This window comes from Lissotriton helveticus, chromosome 1_1, assembly GCF_964261635.1.
Source record: "Lissotriton helveticus chromosome 1_1, aLisHel1.1, whole genome shotgun sequence".
NCBI lineage: Eukaryota > Metazoa > Chordata > Amphibia > Caudata > Salamandridae > Lissotriton > Lissotriton helveticus.
In genome coordinates this window covers 280,708,640-280,727,579 of record NC_136057.1, presented here as the reverse complement: position 1 = coordinate 280,727,579, position 18,940 = coordinate 280,708,640, and the positions used below count along the sequence as shown (strand labels likewise).

The 18,940-nt window shown below is 46.3% G+C and overlaps 1 protein-coding gene across 1 annotated transcript in view; it reads left to right on the top strand.

Annotated features, from left to right (window-relative positions):
* The window catches only part of LOC144769376 (uncharacterized), a 155,728-nt gene that overhangs the window by 61,812 nt on the left and 74,976 nt on the right, over positions 1-18,940 (top strand). The window contains exons 10-11 of the mRNA XM_078653434.1: positions 11,723-11,898; positions 13,069-13,327. Of these exons, the coding sequence (XP_078509560.1) occupies positions 11,723-11,898; positions 13,069-13,327 (435 nt within the window). The remainder of the gene's footprint in view (positions 1-11,722; positions 11,899-13,068; positions 13,328-18,940) is intronic.

Below are 18,940 nucleotides of genomic sequence, written 5' to 3'. Positions count from 1 at the left end.
GGGCTAGGGCTTGGAGGGCATCGTCCACGATATGGAGCATAGCAGTTTCGGTGCTGTGCCCTAGTCTGAATCCAGATTGGAAGTCATCTAGTAGGTGTATTGTATTGTATTGTAAGGGGAATTTATAAAGCGCGCTGACACCATGGGTTTCCTGGCGCTGGCAGACAACTGGGGGACTGGGAGGGTTTAGCCAGATTGAGGGAAGAGCCAAGTTTTTAGGGATTTACGGAAGAGGGTAAGGGAATTGGAGGTTTTAAGAGAGAGGGGGAAGGAATTCCAGGGTTTGGGGGCCAGAAATGCAAATCTCCGGCCTCCGGATCTGCAGAGTTTGACAGGGGGAGTGAGTAAGAGGTGCAGATGAGAGGATCTCAGGTTCCGAGAGGGGCTGTAGGTCCTGATGAGAGATTTCAAAAAAACAGGACAGGAACCAGATAAGGATTTAAAGGTGAGGCAGCCGATCTTAAAGGCTGCCCTCGAGATGACGGGGAGCCAGTGCAGTTTTAGAAGGAGGGGTTTGGCGGATTGCCATTTCGGAATCCCAAAGGCCAATCTCGCCGCTTGGTTCTGAACGAATTGTAGTCTGCAGAGAGATGTTTTGGGCAGACCATGATAGATAGCATTCGAAAAATCTAAGCGGGAGAGGACAAGGGCCATGATTACTTGCAGGAGAGCTTCAGGAGTGAGGAGATAAGCCACCTTCCTGATCCTGCGCAGCTGGAACATGCAGGAGGAGACAACTGTCCCCACCTGGGGCCCGAGGGAGAGACCGGAGTCAATAGTGATCCCTAGGCTTTTTACCGAGGCCACAGGGGTGGGGGGAAGGCCAAGTTCTGCCGGCCAAAAATGCGGACCCCAGTGGGTAGAGCTCTTGCCAGGCAGAAGAAGCTCCGTCTTTCCGGGATTCAGCTTAAGCTGATTTTGGGACATCCATGATAGGATGTGGGACATAGCTGCCTGAAAGTTGGGAATAGCAGAGGGGGAAGTTGTTGATGTGCTGGCTTAGTTGCTGTTGAACACACTTCTCCAATACTTTACCTAGTAGCGGGATATTGGAGATAGGTCTGAAATTGTCAGGGGAGGCTGGGTCCAGTGAAGGGTTTTTCAAGATGGGGAGGACTTGGCCGGCTTTCAAAGGGTCCGGGATCAAGCCCTGTTGGAGCGAGGCGTTGATAATTGTAGTCCAGCAAGGAACGATGGATTGGGAGGCAGCAGCGAGGCAGTTGGAAGGTAGCGGGTCATTGAAGTGGTTGTTTGGTTTTAAGGTAGAGAGGATTTTTGAGAGGGAGTCTTCATTATAGTATTCGAAGTCAGTCCAACGGGCTTTGTTTTTAGGAGAGGCCAGAATGGTATGAGCGGAAGAGTATGGCAGAGCAGGAGAGGACTCGTATTTAGCGGACGGGGGAAGGCTGGGGTGGAGTTGTGGTCTTGGAAGATGGCTAGGATTTTGTTTCCCGTGAGGTCTAGGGAATTAGAGGAGGCGTGGGAGCGTTGTAAGTGAGTGCGAGAGCCTGGGATTCCTCCTCAGGGAGGATGCAGGGTTGTTTGCGTGGGCGAAGATGTCTCAGAGGTAGTGCGAGTGGTTGCTTGGGGGGCTCGGTGTTCGGTGGGGGGGGAAGTATGCGGTGACTTGAGGTTAGCCAGTGAGATCTCGGCAAGGTGAAGGAGGTTCATAAGGTCCAGAATGGAGCTGTGAATGCACTCCAGAGTGACCAAACTCATCCAGAGCAAAGTTTCAAGATTAGTATAAACAAGGGGTACGAAGGGATGAGGGTTCGAATTTTCCAGATCAGTCGAAGGGGCATGTGACAGTGACAGGGAATTGGCTGGAGCAGGCTCCGGGGTCTTTGGAGGAGAAATATCTAGCTCGCGATTTTGGTGGATGACTGGCGGGGAGCAGCTCTGAGGTCTAGGGGTGGTTCTGTTATAGGTGCCTTGGTCGGGGTGACCAGTGGAGGGGGCCATAAGAGGTCTGGCTCTCTCAGGGGCAGGGGACATTGGGAGCGTATCAGTCTTCTCGACAGAGGGGGGCACTAGGTGGGAGGAGATCGCAGGTGTAGGGGAAATGCTGATGCCAGAGATTGGGTGAGCCGAAGAGGAGATCCTTGGAGGACTAGTAAGTGGATAGCTGGATCTGTTAGGGTGGAGTGGTGGTGGGTCATTGGTACGGGTATTGGTTATCCAGTCGGAGTTGTGCACGTGGTTTCTGAGAAGGGGGAAGAGGTCTGAGAATTTGTTGAGAAACTACGGGGATTATTAGCCGCTAGGGGAATTAAAACAGGTACTGCTACACTATGCTTCTTGAGTGGTGTATCATTCTAAATCATTAACCCAGAGGTCAGTCTCTTAAGTTCCATATGCTTAATTATGGGTGCCTAGAGTATTCTGGTAATAGATTTTCACCTGTGCTACCCCATACGTGTCTCCAACAGGATCATTTTTACCTGGAGTACTGTGCAGCATTGTCTCTCTTCAGGCTAGACTTCCGCCATTTGGGTTTGTCCAGCATCCATGTCATCTGACCCATCCTCTGCTGGCTGGAAATCTGTTACACTCGGTGAGGGGATTGGTCACTGCCTTCAGTCAGAGCCACAGGCCCAAAGAAAGCCTTCTATCCAAACAGAGAGCAACACCCATTCCAGGATCTTCAAGGTCAGGCGTTGCAGGATTTTTTTGTCATTTATGAAAAGTATAGCCTGCACTTTAGGACCTGGGGAAACGTCAGTTTGGTGGCAAAGGTCACTGGACTGGGCTTCACCTCCTTTATGGACACCTGCAATCCTCTTCCTGAGCCGACCAAGACAGATAGATTCGCAGCTATTCCAGCAGAACTTACAGACTTCTTCAAGTGGTGTCTCTTTACATCTGTGACACCAACCCTGCAACTCCATCGCCTTGTGGGATTTCCCTTTCACTTGTCAGGGAGAAGTCCTGGAACACTGACTTGGGGTCTCAAGTGTGCATAGTTTGTGTATTCCTCAAGCCTAGCCTTTGGACTAGATTGAGGAGGTTTAGTGACTTTATGAATCTAACTCCAGATAGGTCCGTAACAATCTTTGTCTTTAGTTGATATAAGGAGGAGGCGGTTCTGAAAATCTCTACTAAGAGAAACCCAAACAGAAAGAGAGAAGCCTTAACATCTTACACCTATCAGCTTTTTGGGAGTAGCAGTTTTGCTGCGGAAAAACAGGCAGGCCACGGTCAAAGTACTAACTTTGACTCCCTACAACCTACACTAATCTTGTGCGAATAACATTTGGAAAGTATAATACGGAAAAATGTTGCAAGAGGCCACCTCTACACATCTAAGTAACCACTGTCTCCATAACTTCTACATCTTGGAGTCTGATTCCCTACAACAGCTTCAAGAATGCTACCAATTTACATTGCATGTGTAGTCTTTACCTCCCAACTTAATTTTGTTCATACTATTAGCAGGGGAAGACACAGATCATCTACCTTTGCATGTTGAATTTAGTGAAGAACCCAGTTACACAATACTGGGCAGAGGTTACAAGGCAGGCAAGAGGTAAAAAGGTCTGTCCTGCCATTACCGTACATAGTGCTATGACCACTGCTAGTCTGATGTAATTTTACAAGCTGACAGTAGTCGCATTCGCTTTGAATGGCACAGTGGATGCAACCCTCATTAACGACTTGGATGTTGTGTCTCAAATCCTAACTACAGTGACCCTCAGCATACATGCATGATTTCCTACCTTCTTTGGCCAAAAACAAATGTAAAAACCCCAGAGACTTCGGAGCTTTTCAGGGCAGGGTTGCAAGGTAGCAAAACTGTGCAAGAGACCTCATTCAGTCTGGCTGAGTTTACTGTTTACTGCTGTAAATTTACCATGCTTCGGGTCTGTAAAACCCATAGTTCATCTGCTGTACTTAGAGTTGGATGATGCGATGTTTACACCAGCAGGGACTCCTCTGGCTGCAACGGCAAAGACCTCTGACATGCTGGCCCATCCGCCCCGAAGCCACCTCGTCCCCATGACAGTCATCTCCCTATTGAAGGGTGGCAATGGTAACTCATTTTCCCTGTGTGTATCTTACTCATAGGGTCAAAGAGGAGTATGTGCTACAAAGTGAACTATACAACTTCTAAAGTAACTAGGCTCACACAGAGTATAGGGTAGCAAAAGCAACAAAAACAGAAAATGTGAAGAAGGTGAATGATTGGGCATCCCAGGTGTTTTGGACGAGAACCCTCACTCACCCAAGGGTGACATGCTTCATCATTGGGTTAAAACTATCTCAATAGGAACACAACAACTTTATCTATATGCCCTAAGGGATAGAGGTTAAAAGCACAGTGGGTCAGGTGGCCCCTAGAAAAATTAATTAGGTCCGACTCTACCATCAACGGAGTTCCTCCACATGTACAGCCTTTACGTGTAGGCTAGCTCGCTCTCAGGGAGTACAGCCAATAAGGAAAGTGTCAGTAGCGAAGGTAACTTGGGTAACTGGACCCAGAGAGGGCTGGCCCTGCAACAGATTGAGCTGTTCCACCACTGCGGAGAATGTTGGGTGCTTGCCCAGATCCACACTAGATCATCTCATTGACCCTCTGCTTGTGGCCACTGTGCCGCCCGGAACTCCTGTAGGTGATGTATGTGTAATCTTACATGTGGGACTATGGCAATACAAGAGGCTATTTGATGAAAGCGAGCTGGCCTACACTTAAGAGCTCTACATGTGGAGGAACTCTGTTGATGGTAGAGTCGGACCTTATTTATTTTTCTAGGGGCCACCTGACCCATTTGAGAATCTGGTGTCACTATGCACAAGTGATCAAGAGTACAGGCCTGAGTATATTTGACATTCCATACTTTGTATGATTTTGATACACGTTTTTAGCAGAGTTACTGAATATCTTGGTCCTGAAGAATGCCCGGAACATTTAAGTCACAAACGGCAGAAACATGTTTCACTGTGCTTTTAATCTCTATCCCTTAGGTCATATAAATAAAGTTGTTTTGCTCCTATTGAGATAGTTTGAACTCACTGTTTTACTTTGCACTCTGTCCCTCAGCCCAACCTGGAGGTATTAGGACATAGACGTGCCACATAAAACGCTCCTGCTCCTTTCTTTGTGGAAAGTTGTAGCCCACACTGGGTACCTTGCGGTCCCAGTGTGTGGAGGGACCCAATGATGAATCATGTCACTTGTGGGCGAGTGAGGATTCTCGTTCAAAACACCTGGAGTGCCCCATCATTCACCTGCTTTACATTTTCTGTTTTTTGTTGCTTTCGCTACCCTATACATGGTGTGAGCCTACTAACTCCCCTGCCATGTTTCTCATCCTGGACACTTATAGGGAAAATCTGAAGTCCCCAAAACGAAGGTATAAAACTTAGTGTGCATCATTTTGTTTTTTATTATTCCGTAAACAAATTACTGTTTTGGAAATGTATTTTCGCAATACAATCAAGCATTGGCAAAGTTGATAAGTCTTGTATTTTCATACTGTTGAAACGTGCAACATTTGTCTGTTTTTGTTGCAAGCATGTGCCACAACAATAAAAACAAGTTAAAGAAAACATGTTGCCAGCTATCTGTGGCATCTATATGTTTGCAATAAAAATGTTAACCGTAAAAAAAATCACTAATGTGGCTGTTTTAATAGGGATGTTGTGTTTAAAAAAAATACATTTATTTTTATTTATTTATTTAAAGAGTTTTGTATAGCGCGAACATGACCCTTGGGTAACAGAGCGCTTTACATTGCATGAGGTAGGATGGAGACAAATCTTGTATAGTACAGCTATACACGGTTAAATGACGTAGTTAAGTATACATCCATACTGATAAAAACAAAATATAAAGTTAACACAGTGTATGCAGTGCATGAGTTAGATCTGGGATATAACTATCACTATGGTGGAAATTGCGACTTCCTGTTTGCAAAAAGTTGTAAGTGATCTTTCCTAAGCCTTCTATGTTCTACAAATTCTGGGTCCAGGATTAGTATAGTACCGGTCGAGGCTATCTCCCAAATAGTTGTAGGCCTATAAGTAACGGGTTAATACAGTCTGTACAGTGACATGAGGTAGATTTGGTATACACCTCAGTGCAAAGGAATTTTAGTTGACTTATCCTCTATATTCCATCTTCTCCAATCCTGGGTCTAGATTCGTGCAGTACCGCCTTCGAGTATGCCCCACTCAGCTGGCGAATTTCTTTTCACTTCCCTTGAGTAAATGTCTTGGTTAGAACTACGTCATGGTGCTAAAGATGAGCCATCTTGTCTATGGGAGGAACTTGCTCATTAGAAATATTTTTGTTTCCCTCTTAAATGTTGCTGTTTTTGTTATTTTTCTAATGTTTGGTGGAAGAGAGTTCCAGATTCTGGGTGCTGCTCCTGAGAAAGCTCCATCATAAGTTCTCTTCTTCCGGAACATGGGTGGTCTCAGAACCAGCACCTTGGCACTCGTAGCTGGTCTATTTCCTCCAGATACTTCAATTTTCTGGGCAAGGTATCTTGGTGTATTGTAGTGAAGCGCTTTGTGGGTGATACATGCCATTTTTAGCTGAATTCTGGCTTCGTACGGTAGCCAGTTTAATGCTTTAAGGTGTGGAGAGATATGGTCGACCGCTGATAATTCTTGCAGCTGCGTTGAGGCATGCTTTTAGTGGTGTTGTGGAAATTTTTGGTAGACCTGCTAAAGTAATGCAACCATATTGAATCCTCAAGATGACCAATGATTGGACTGCTAGTTTGAGATCCCCCTGAGAAATGAAAGGTTTCACTTTTCTAATGTAGTTCAAGTGAAAACGAGCACTTTTAGCCATTGATTTGATATGGGCTTTCATATCAAGGTTCTCGTCGAGTGTGATTCCTAGTGATTTAGCCGAGTCAACTAAAGTAGGGGTGCAGTTAAGCGCCGTGATCATTTTAGACCATTCCTTGACCTCTTGTGTGGTTCTTTGGTGGTGAGATTAGTAGGAATTCTGTTTTTTGAGTGTTTAGCTTCAGATGATTGATTGTTAACCATTGTAATGTCATTTTTAAGGCCTCATTCATTAACCTGATGTCTTCCAGAGACGCGATCTAGATGTATAACTGCGTGTCATCCGCGTACATATGAAAGGGTATTTTGGAGTTTTGAAGAATTTCTGTAAGCGGTTCGACATACAGGTTAAACAGTGATGGAGATAGTGTTGATCGCAGATACGAACCTGAGACTTAAATCAACGTTTGTTCCCCCTCCGCACACAGTCCCTGCCGAAATAACAGCATTTGAACAGGCGGTCTTCAATGACATGGAAACTTTACCCACACCCACGCCATTTAGGAATTTCTCAACTTCAGAGTACCAGGCACTCGAGGATCTCAAAAAAGACAAATCAATAACAATTAAACCGGCAGATAAGGGTGGTGGCTTGGTGATCCAAAACACCCAGGATTATGACAAAATGTGTCGGGAACTCCTAGACAATAGGACCAACTACACCCCACTCTCAATAGACCCCACCCCGAAACTGAAAGAACGTATCCATAACCTGATCAAGGACGCAGAAGAGAATGAACAAATTTCCAGACACGTGGTGGCATATCTCACGGCAGGTGGCAGTACCATCCCATATTTCTGTACTCTGCCCAAAACGCATAAAAACAAAATCCCTCCACCTGGCAGACCTATTGTGTCGGGTATCGGCTCTGTGCTCGAACCTCTCTCCACCTTTTGTGATCACTACCTAAAACCACTCATACAAAATACATCTACGTACCTGAAAGATACAAAAAACCTCTTGCAACTACTAGAACAAGTCACCTTTGCAGAAGGTTCCATCATCTTGGCTACTCTTGACATCGAGAGCCTTTACACAAGTATCCCACAGGATGATACCCTTAGAGTCATAGGAACAGCTTTAGACTCTATCCCCTGGGAATACCAAACGCCCAAAGAATTCATACTGCAATGTGCGACCATGGCTCTGAAAGAAAACTATTTTGAGTACCAAGGAAAGCTTTTTCTTCAGTCTACTGGAACTTCCATGGGCAGTACCTTTGCTCCTAGTGTAGCGGGGCTTTATGTCTACAATTTTGAGACCAAGCATATACTGCCCACCAGTAATCCCTTTACCTCCTCCATAGGATTATGGAGGAGGTATATTGATGACATCATCCTTATCTGGAAAGGGGGCGAGAGAGATCTGGAAGAATTCTTCAGGTGGATTAATACTCTTGATCCTTACCTGAGATTTACACACTGCTCAAGTAAGCAGTCAGTGGTATTCTTAGGTGTGGTTGTCACCGTACAAGGAACGCTCCTAAAAACTAGAACTCATTATAAACCATCTGCAAAGAACAATTTACTTGAGTTTTCTAGTCATCACCCCAGACCTCTTAGGGAAAACCTGCCCTATGGACAGTATCTTCGGATACGCAGGAATTGTAGCGACATCAAAGACTACAAAACACAAGCTGGGGAACTCACAAATAGACTAAGAGCAAGAGGCTATCCCAACAAGATCCTTGAAAAAGGAAATGAACGTGCGAGGAACCAACCACGCGAAGCCCTTCTGGAGGATAACATCAGGGAACCAACAGAGATGCCCCTTACTTGTGTGACTACTTACAGCTGTTTATCAGACGCCATGAAAAAAATCCATCAATAAACACAGGAAGATAGTAACAAGCAACAAGAGGACCTGGGACAAACCTCTCTTTTCTTTCAAAAATGGCAGAAGTCTTAAAGACTCCTTGGTGCACACACGTCCAAAAGGATCAGTGTCAAACTCTCACGTTGAGAGATCCATCACAAACGTATGGGGTCTACCACCGATCGTCGGGCATTATCCCTGTTCCAACTGCAGTGTGTGTCACTAGACCACACACACTAAAGAACTCTCTTTGGAACCAGGCAAGATTTGGACACAAAGGACACACACTAACTGTAACTCCACCAACGTTGTTTATTTGATTACGTGTCCTTGTCTGAAAAGATATGTTGGCATGACCACTGGCAAGGTAAAACAACTAATCTGCGAGCATCGCAGTAACATCAGATGTCGAAAAAACACGACAAGGATGAGTGAGCATTTTCTCCAACATAATCACACTCCAAATGACCTCCAATGGACCATCATAGAACAAATCACAACTGAAAGAAACACTGCCAGCATCCTTTTTGAGAAGGAACAACGCTGGGTCTATAGATTGGGTACCCATCGAAATGGCCTTAATGATCAAATCCCTTGGAGCTCAGTACTCAAGCGTTAACAATCATGATAGGCTAAGAAGCCACCGTGTCTACACATATCTGTAACTGAGGCATCTTCATTAAACACCGACAACTTTGCCCTTTAATCCTCTTTTAAAATTTTATTTTTAACTTTTGACTTTTTCATTTTGCCTGTTTCATTGTGCATCCGAAGTATGGTGCTGTGTAATTTTACCTTTACTAGTTGAAAAAACAATTCAAATACTGTGACTGCTTTTTCTTCGATTTAAATAAAGTTTATTTCCTACATTAGAAAAGCCTCGACCTGAGTTCCAAGCCTCCTTTCGGCCGGACTCTATGATAGGTCCTAACTACCCACATGCTCACAAACCAAGCCTCGTAGTGAAGCATTCCCCTGATTGGCTGCCTATTCCAAGCCTCTTTTGCAGCTCGACCAGGGATTGGCTATTCCGCCAGCTCCAGCAGCCGCCGCCCCCGTCAGCTCCACACTTTAGCGATCTCCGACCACAGCCCCACATCCACGGGGTCCGGTAGCAGGAGACGCTGGGTGCTGAACGGGTGGCAGGCGTTGCGGGCGTAAGACCTTCAGACTACCTTCACTACCAATCAGATAAGTAATCTGCGAGCACCCTTTTCCTCGTTTCTAACCCCGATTTCGCCTTTCTTAATATCCCTCTACAGGGTGTGCCAATGTCGCCTTCCCCCCCCTCCCGAGACCCATGGGGTGTGGATCTTGTGCATTACAAGTGAGAAACCTGTCCAGTATTCGTCAGTAAAATTTTCCTTGACGCTATTTTTGACATCACCATTTGCCCTATTTTAGGGCATCTTGATAGCCTAACCACGAGTGTTGTGTTATCGGCCGATCTGTCCAACGGCCATTTCTACGTGACATAGTGCATGTTTCTACGCTGATCTCACCTATAGAGCGGCGTTTTCTTGCACTAAAATACCGTTTATGGCACCATGACCACTTCTTCAGTATTCTCAAGCATGTCCACACAGAGTTTTTACGCTGCAGAAAACCCTTGAGATGGATCGCACTAACTTTGTGTTGTTTGTCTTTTGTGTATGTTTGTCTTTTTCTTTCAGACAGTACAGGGACCTCAAATTGAAGGTATCCCACCACTTTTGGTTTGTTTGGTTTTTGCACTTTATTTTTACACACCTGCTTTTAACTTTCACATCCTGTGGTAAGGGTGGGCCTTAGCGCGCCCATACCGCCGAGGTACACCACCTTACGGTCCTGATGAAAGCCCAGTAAATGACACATAGATGGGCAGAAACATGTTGACCCCACTTTAAGTGGAAACAACCAAGTCATTAACTGGTAAGTTTCCCACACATATTTTACTTATGTCAAACTGACCATTGAATAAAACATTTTGTATGGTACAGTTTCTGATATTTTTAATTCACATTTCTATTTGACACCTTTGCCACAAAGAACCAGCTCCGCAGTAATCTGGCGTTGTAGCACACCAGGGAGGCACTCGGCTTCTCCTGGTGGGCCTGATGATGAATCATGTCACCACCCAGGGTGGTGAGTGAGGGCTTCCTGAAAAATCCCCGCTGATTTCCAATGTGACTTATTCAGGGTGATTTTTTCTTCTCTGTGTCTAGTGCTTATACACTTTTTTCACGACACTCTTTTGTTGTTTTACAAGATTGACCAGGGGGACCAAGAGTGCCCTTTACCCTCTCTCTCAATTTGTTATTACTGATCCTTGAGGGACTCCAATCGTGTTAGGGAATGAAGGTGACAGAGATTGGTTGACCAAGAATCTTTGCGTTCTATTTAGGAGGAAGGATTCAAACCATTTCAGCACATTACCCGATATTCCCATTCTGTCCTGGAGCCTGTTCAGTAATTTTACATGATTTACCGTGTCAAATGCAGATGACAGGTTTAGGAGGATGAGTAGACAAGTTCTATTTTGGTCTAGGGCCTGTATAAATAAATAAAGTAAATTCTTCCAGTTGTGCTATGCAGTTAACTCGCCATCTAACCGAACATTCAAATTGCAGGCAGCTATAATGTCACTTCAACACTTTATAAAAGCAAATTTAAAAAGGGTACCGGAAATAAATCGCCATCTAGCTGAGCACCTGAAGGGCAGGCAAAATAAAAGCTTCTTTTTAAAATAATATATATATATTTTTTCTAAAAGCACACTTTGAAATAGTTTTGTCACTTTAAAGAAACAAACTATGTGGATGTGAACAATATAGAGACACTTACTTACTCAAGGAGATGTGGGTGAAGTGGGTTGATTTATTGGCTCAAACTGAATGTTGTGGGCTTAAGCAAAATTAGAACGACAATTTAGCAACCCAGTGGATGAAGCCTGCTGACCAAATGCCCATTTATGTATAATATGTACACTTTTTGGAACACAATAGGCTGAGGAGACAACTTAAGCTGTCTCAAAGGCCAGACTTGAAAGGTTGGCCCATTCTTCCATTTAGGTGTAAGCTAGAGCGACGTAGACTTTTTTACTCACTATGTACTAACACTTTTCAACAGAGAATTATTTGGAACTCAAGAAAGCCGGATGAGCAAAAAAGAAGAATTATGGCAGCAAAGGCAGAGGAATGGAAGAGGCAAGAGGAGGAGAGACGGCTGCAGAAGGAGCAGGAGCTGGAGGCCAGAGAGCAGCTGCTGCGACAGTGGGAGCTGGACATTAGGGAGCAGCTTCAGAGGTAAGAAGACGTCTCTTGGGGCATAGGATGACAGTGCAATATTCACCGGATTGGGAATTAATTCTGATACATATGTACCTGTACAGTTTCTTCCTTAGTGATTCTTCTACAATCCTTAGATGATTGCTATGCATTTCCTGATGGAAGTCTAGGTAATTCCAGGGTTGATAATTGGAAAAAGTCTTTGGATCCTGATAGGACAATCATATAGGACTTTTGCAAGGGTTTTGATAGGAACAAGCTGGCCATGCTGGTCAAAGACAGTGATAGGATGATACAATTGCTCAATGAAGAGATAGCTGCTCTAATGTTGGAAACCAATACTTAAAGGTAAAGTTGCTAATTCAGAAACCGTTTAAAGAAAGAAAAACGTGATTTATACTTCCGTAATTATGAAATGTATAAATATAGTAAAATTGAAGTTTTTTTCTAACTTGTGTTTGCACAAATGCACAAAACTCTGATTCTGCACACCTGTGACCCATCTATATTCACAAAGGGATGTCAAACAACGGCACACACTCACACCCTCATTTGGTTTGCATCTACTGAGTGTGGTGCAAGTCAACTCTGCAAGTACCCATGGTCACTCCGACCCCTCTAAAATGGTGCTGTCAGTTACAAGAAATTATGATGATTTACAAAAGGGCAGCATCCACAAAACTCCTTTTATCATAAGGATTGGAGCTGCAACTCCCTAAGTCTGATACTTTCCATTGAGAAGGTAATGTTGTTTAGGTAATTGACATAAAAAGGGAGGTATGGTTGCACCTGCTGAGCTGGTCTTACCGCGATGCATGATTGTGCGTCCTCTGATTTACCAATGACCAGCCACTTCTAACATGTAGTATTCTGATTGTTTCCTTGTCAAACTCATGTACACCTTCCTTGGTTATTGTACAATCCCATCTGGAACAAGCAGCTTGACTACCACATGGATATAATAGCAGTCTCTACTGTGAGAGAGTTGTTCCCTTACACAACCTCAACTTTGTTTATTATTGTATATGACAGAAGTCTCCAGTGAGTGTTCTGCATTAAGGTCAGCTACTGTGGACATTTCTTTTTCAAAAAGATTTGCTTTCAGTGTTAGAAGAGTCTGAGAAAGGAATATAGAAGTATATTTTTTATTGTCAATATTTGTAAAATCTTCTTTGGGTTTTTAATCAGGCAGAAATCACCACAGAGATCCCAAGAATTTGAAAGACAGGATCATGAAAGCACATTCCAGCCCATGAAGTTAGATGGTGCAATGAAAGTGTACCGGAGCATGCAGAAGAAGGATGTTCATGAACAGGAAGATGATGCAGGGTTGACAGGAAGGCCTGGACACAAGGTGCAACACCTGAAGACCCTGCAAAACTCAAGGGATGAATTAGATACTCCGTATAGCCAGAGAACAGATGTGTCAGCAAAGCAGACCAAGAAGGTAAGAGCAGACCTCCTACCTTGCCTGGAAAGATGTAAGTATTACGTATAATTGAAATCTGCAAATGAAAGGGAAACTCTGTCTTTACATTTCACACTAGACACATGTATCCAGAAACAAATTGGTGTAAGCCAGCAGAGTGTATTATCTCCCAACTGGACACAGGCATTCCTGAGTGGCACAACAGAGCACCTAGACAGGAAGAGAAATCTCTCTTATTTGTCATGTAGCTGGGGACTTGCCAGTTCCAGACTCTCAACCCAGGGTTTTATCTTTTTTAAAACTAGTAATTAGTGTGTATGTGAATAGATAGATATCAAGGGACCCAAGACATATAAATTGCACTTTTGGTCTGCTAATATGGAAATAAGGAGTCATGTTGTGAAACATATAATTTGACTGAACAGTGCTAATAGAATGTTCCCATGGTCAGTGCTGTATTAATATTCTCAGACAATCAATATTTCAATGTCTGTATTTGGGGAAGCTCTACATTATGGCACTATTAACAAGTTTCCTTAAGCAGTATCGCAAAGGAGATACTCCTCCGGGTTACTATGAGTAGTCTCATTTTTCTGAACCCATATTACTAGGTCTGGAAACCGAGATCCCAGTTTTACTGGTGTAGATCTTCATCCAGGAAAACCTCATCAGCCAGGCCCTTGTCCGCCCCTTCACCACCACATGGAAGAAGCCAAAGCTCACTCCATGAATGTCACAGCCTCCCTGCTCCACAGACCTCTCCACTCCCCCCAGGCCAACCTCATCAAACACTCAATAGCTCCCCTACTGCATAGTACCACCTGTCCAAAGCAGGTGGTGGATATAAGGACCAAATGGAGCAGACAAGCAAGCTTGACCCACCTCAGGCAAAGCTGCAAACCCTGCCCCAGATAGGCCATAGGAGCGGCATCAATCAGGGCTTGTAAAGCACAGCTACCCACCTGTGAAGGCCTCAAGGCGCTGGGGGTGACGGGGGCTGTTGATCTGTCTGAGCGATGGGGTTCAGTCGAGGAGTCAGGTATTGAGATCCTTCCTGAATTTTGTCAGCGACGGGGATTATCTGAGGTAGAGAGGCAGGCTGATCCAAGTCTTCGCGGCGAGGTAGAAGCATCTTCCTCCGGTTCTAGTCTTGTAGATCCGAGAGACAGTGGCAAAGGCCAGCTGGGCGGAGCGGAGGTGTCTGGTGCGTACATGGAATGAGAAACAGTGATTCAGGTATGCTGGCTACTGTGTCGTGGATGCCTTTGTAGGCGTGCGTGAGGAGCTTGAAAGTGATTCTTTTGTTGATTGAGAGGCAGTGGAGTTCTTGGAGGTGTTCAGTGATATTGCTGCGGCAGGGGATGTCAAGCACCATTCCGGCTGCAGCATGTTGAACATTCTGTAGTTTCCTGGGGAGTTTCTGGGTGACGCCGGCATAGAGCGCATTGTAGTAGTCGAGTCTGCTGTCGATGAGTCCGTGGTTGACCGTTTTTCTGGATTTGGTAGGGCTCCATCTGAATGTCTTTCGAAGCAGGCAAGCATGTGAAAGCATGATGGGGAGACCATGTTGTTCTGGCAGTTCATTGTGAGTGAAGAATCCAGTGTGATGCAGAGGTTTTGGGCGTGGTCTGTGGGGGTGGGCGAGGTTCCCAATGCGGAGGGCCACCAGGAGTTGTCTCAAGCTGGTGGGGTGGGTCCCAGGAGGAGGACTTAGGTCTGTCCGAGATGAGTTTGAGAAAATTGTTTTTCATCCAGGTGGCAACGGCCTTCATCCCTCTGTGGAAGTTGTTTCTGACGGTTGTGGGTTGGTTGGTGTGGGAGAGGTTCAGTTGGGTGTTGTCAGGATAGGAGACGATGTTGAGTCTGTAGTTCCTGATGATGGCAGCGAGAATGGGCCATATAGACATTGAAGAGGATGGGGATAAGGGAGGAGCCCTGGCGAACTCTGCAGCTGATCTCTATGGGTTCGGAGAGGAACAGGGGAAGTCTAACTCGCTGTGTTCGACCAGTGACGATGGAGTAGATCCTGTCCAGGGCTTTGTCGTGGATGCCAGCATTGTGGAGTCTCATGTTTAGGGTGTAGTGAGATGAGAGACAGTTTAGAAGGCGGCCGAGAGGTCCAGAAGGATGAGTGTTGCAGTTTCGTCCCGGTCGAGGAGGGAGCGGATTTCGATGTTGGAGGCGAGAAGTGCGGTCTCGGTGCTATGGTTGCTTCTGAAGTGGATGGGGAGATGTCCAGGATGTGGTTTGCTTCTATGTACTCAGAGAGTTGGGCTTTGATGGCCTTCTCGATGACCTTGGTCGACGGATGGTTTCTTTAGCAAAACGTTGATCTCGGCATGTTTCCAGTCCTCGGGGAAGGTGGCGATCTCGATGGAGCAGTTTATGGTGTGGCGAAGCACAGGGGCGATGGCGGTGGCTGCTCCATGGCAGATGTGGTGCGGGTATGAGAGGGGGCTCTGGAGAGTATGCTCTTCATGGTGAGGTTCTCTAAAAGGGATGAAGTGTTCTGGTCGTTGGGCATGTCCAGGGGAAAGTTGAAGTCACCAAGTAGGATATAATCGGTAGATGCGAGAGCCTGGGGGGTGATGATGTTGATGACAGCTTCGGTGAAGGGCGGGCGGGGGCCAGGTGGTCTGTAGACGGGTGTGCCCTGGAGGGTGGTGTTGGGAGTTGGTCTGGATCTGGAAGTGGAGGTGTTCCTTTGTTGTTCTTAGGTCGTCCGAGTGGGTGGTCAGGTGGAGGGTGTTTTTGTGGATGATGCCTGCACCTGGTCAGTTGGTGCTGTCCTTTCGGTGATTGGGGATGCTATGTCCGGACCAAAGCTTGGGTTTTTCCAAGTTTCCATGAGGATGGCGATGTCGGGAGAGATGGAGTCAACAAGGACCCAGATTTCTGTGGCGTGTTTGTGAAGAGAGTGCACGTTGAGGAGGATACAGCTGAGCCATTCAGGTCCTCTGTTAGTCAGTTGGGTGGTGGAAGGAGCCAGAGTGCGGAGGTGGGACAGGGTGCAGCTGTAGTTTCAGCAAGAGATGGGTCCTTGAGTGTTCTTCGGTGAAGTAAAGTGGCATGTGGCACGGTGTCTGGAGAGGAGGGTGCTGGCGTTGTATCGTAGAAGGTCTGAGGACCAGGGTCCGTGGCGCTGGGTGCGGTCCAGGTGCAGACGGTCTTGCCTTTGACGTGGCTCCGGCATGCCTGCTGCACTGGTGCCATTAAGTAGTAATGCTAAACAGCTTGGAGGCAGGGAGCTGGAAAGTGGCACGGGGGGCAGGACCACGGGATCACAGCGGCAGTGGCAAGCATGGCAAAGGGCACAAGAGGAAAAAGTGCAAGAAGGGTGAAAGGGACAGAAAGAAAAAGCTAGAAAAAAGCTGAAGAAAAAGAGAGAGGCAGAGGGCAATCCAGAAGCAGAGCAGTGACACTCTACCAGTAGACCACCAGGGATGTGGGAAAAAAGCAGTAAAGGCAGAAGAAAGCGGAGAGAAAGGCAGAAAAAGAAACAGAGGGCAGACAAGCAGCAGAGCAGAGATTCTCTACCACTTGGCCACCAGGGATGAGGTGCAGGAGAGGGTCTGCGGGTGAAGGAGGGCCTCAAACCACTGACCCGGGGGTCAGTAGACCAGCTGCAGGGAGCTTTGGGGCAGCAGCTACCAGGCGGAGCTGTGCAAGGAAAGGAGCAGTCCACTGAAAAGTCACCTTCCCTGCGCAGCGGCGGCCGTTAAGTAGTGTGCGGCGGGGCGGGACAGCTGGGAGGTGGAAAACGCGGGGTGGGCTGTAGGGGATCGCAGCAGCAGGGGTAACTACAGCAAAATGCACAAGAGGAAATAGAGGAAAAAATGCAAGAAGCGTGAATGAGACGGAAAAAAAGGCAGAAAAAAGTAGGAAAAAAGCAGAAAAACAGAGACACAGAAGGTAGTCAAGCAGCAGAGCAGTGACGCTCTACCACTAGACAACCAGGGATGAGGAGTAAAGAGAAGTAAAGGCAGAAGAAAGCAGAGAGAAAGACAGAAAAAAAAGAAATAGAGGGCAGTCCAGCAGCAGAGCAGAGATCCGCTACCACTAGACCACCAGGGATGAGGTGCAGGCAGGTGCCTGCGGGTGGAGGAGGGCCTCAAACCACTGACCCGAGGGTCAATAGATCAACAGCAGGGAGTTTGGGGCAGCAGCTATCAGGCATAGATGCGCAAGGAAGGGAGCAGTCCACTGATAGCTCAGTGGATACCTGCTCTTCGGGCCCCCGGGGGAATCATACGTGCATGACACCAATGAGAGACATGTACCCATCCCAAGTTCTACTTAGGAGGAGCCAGACTCAACAGAAGGACAGTGATCAGCTGAAATATCATGAAGTCAAAACTAAGCATGGGCGTAAAATCCGCTCCGCTCGCGGATTTTTCGGATTTTCGGCAAATCCGCAATCCGCGAACGCTCGCGAATTTGTCGAAAATCCGTGAATCCGCTCGCGGCGGATTTTTTGCTTGGTTGCGGCGCGCGGCGTGGTGCACGGCGTTCACTTTCCGTCATTTTAGCGTTTGCCGAGTTGTTTTTCTTTGCGAGTGACGCGCCATTTTAGATCTTGCTGCGTGTTCCCGCGGGAGTTTGTCGCCCGCGAATACGTACTCGCGGCTTGCCACCTTGCACAGCACACCTCGCGAGAGTTCGCAATTGCGAACATGTAGTTGCGGCGGAAAGGAACAATCTCGCACTTGCGAAATAGAGATTTTGCAATTTCGCACAAGAAAATCACCAGCAAACAGGATAAACCTTCAGAAAATTATGATTTTTATCAGAATCACTCCTCAGGTTGACATTTGCATGGCCTTTTTTTTTGCAAGGAGTCCATTTTGGGGGGGGGGGGGAGGAAGGAAGTGCCCCACAGTCTCCAACTTCCTGTTCCTGTCCAGCAGGCTCCTCCCAGTGCTTTGTCCATCTCCTGGTCACTTTCATTTGGATCTGGAGCTGGAAGGATTACTTTTTGTGGGTGCTGCTGGATATTTGGATTTGAGGCCTTTTTGACTGTCTTTGGATCACTTTTGGATTAGAAATCAACTTTCACAAGTAAGTTTGTTTGGGGCATTACAGTTGCTGCAAGTACAATTTTGGAACTTTTTCAGAAAATTAAATAAATTATATTGTGGGTAGCCACAGTATCCAGTAGGACCAGGGTTGGTTATGGGTGCATGATACAACTGTTTTGTTGAATTTAAACACCATTGAGGCCATGGATGGGCTGGGATTGTGCAGATTTTATTGTTTTTTGTCGTTTTTTTGGGCCTGCTGGTGTGGCCCTTTGCCCAGGGGTGGTGAGTGTTGCATGGGCCTAGTCTTTCTGTGGGGTGTCTTCTTGAATTTAAACATAATTGAGGCCATGGATGGGCTGGGATTGTGCTTATTTTATTGTTTTTTGTCGTTTTTGGGGGGCTGCTGGTGTGGCCTTTTGCTTGCCCAGGGGTGGTGGTGGTGCATGGACTGAGTGTGCCTGTGGTGTTGTCTCACTCTCTTTGATGTAAACATCATGGATGGCATTGGATTGTGGTGATTTCTGGCTGTTTTTCTGTTTTTTGGGGATGTACTGTTGATGTGGTCTGGCCATGTGGGTGGTGGTGGTGGCCATCTTGAGTGCTGGCTGGT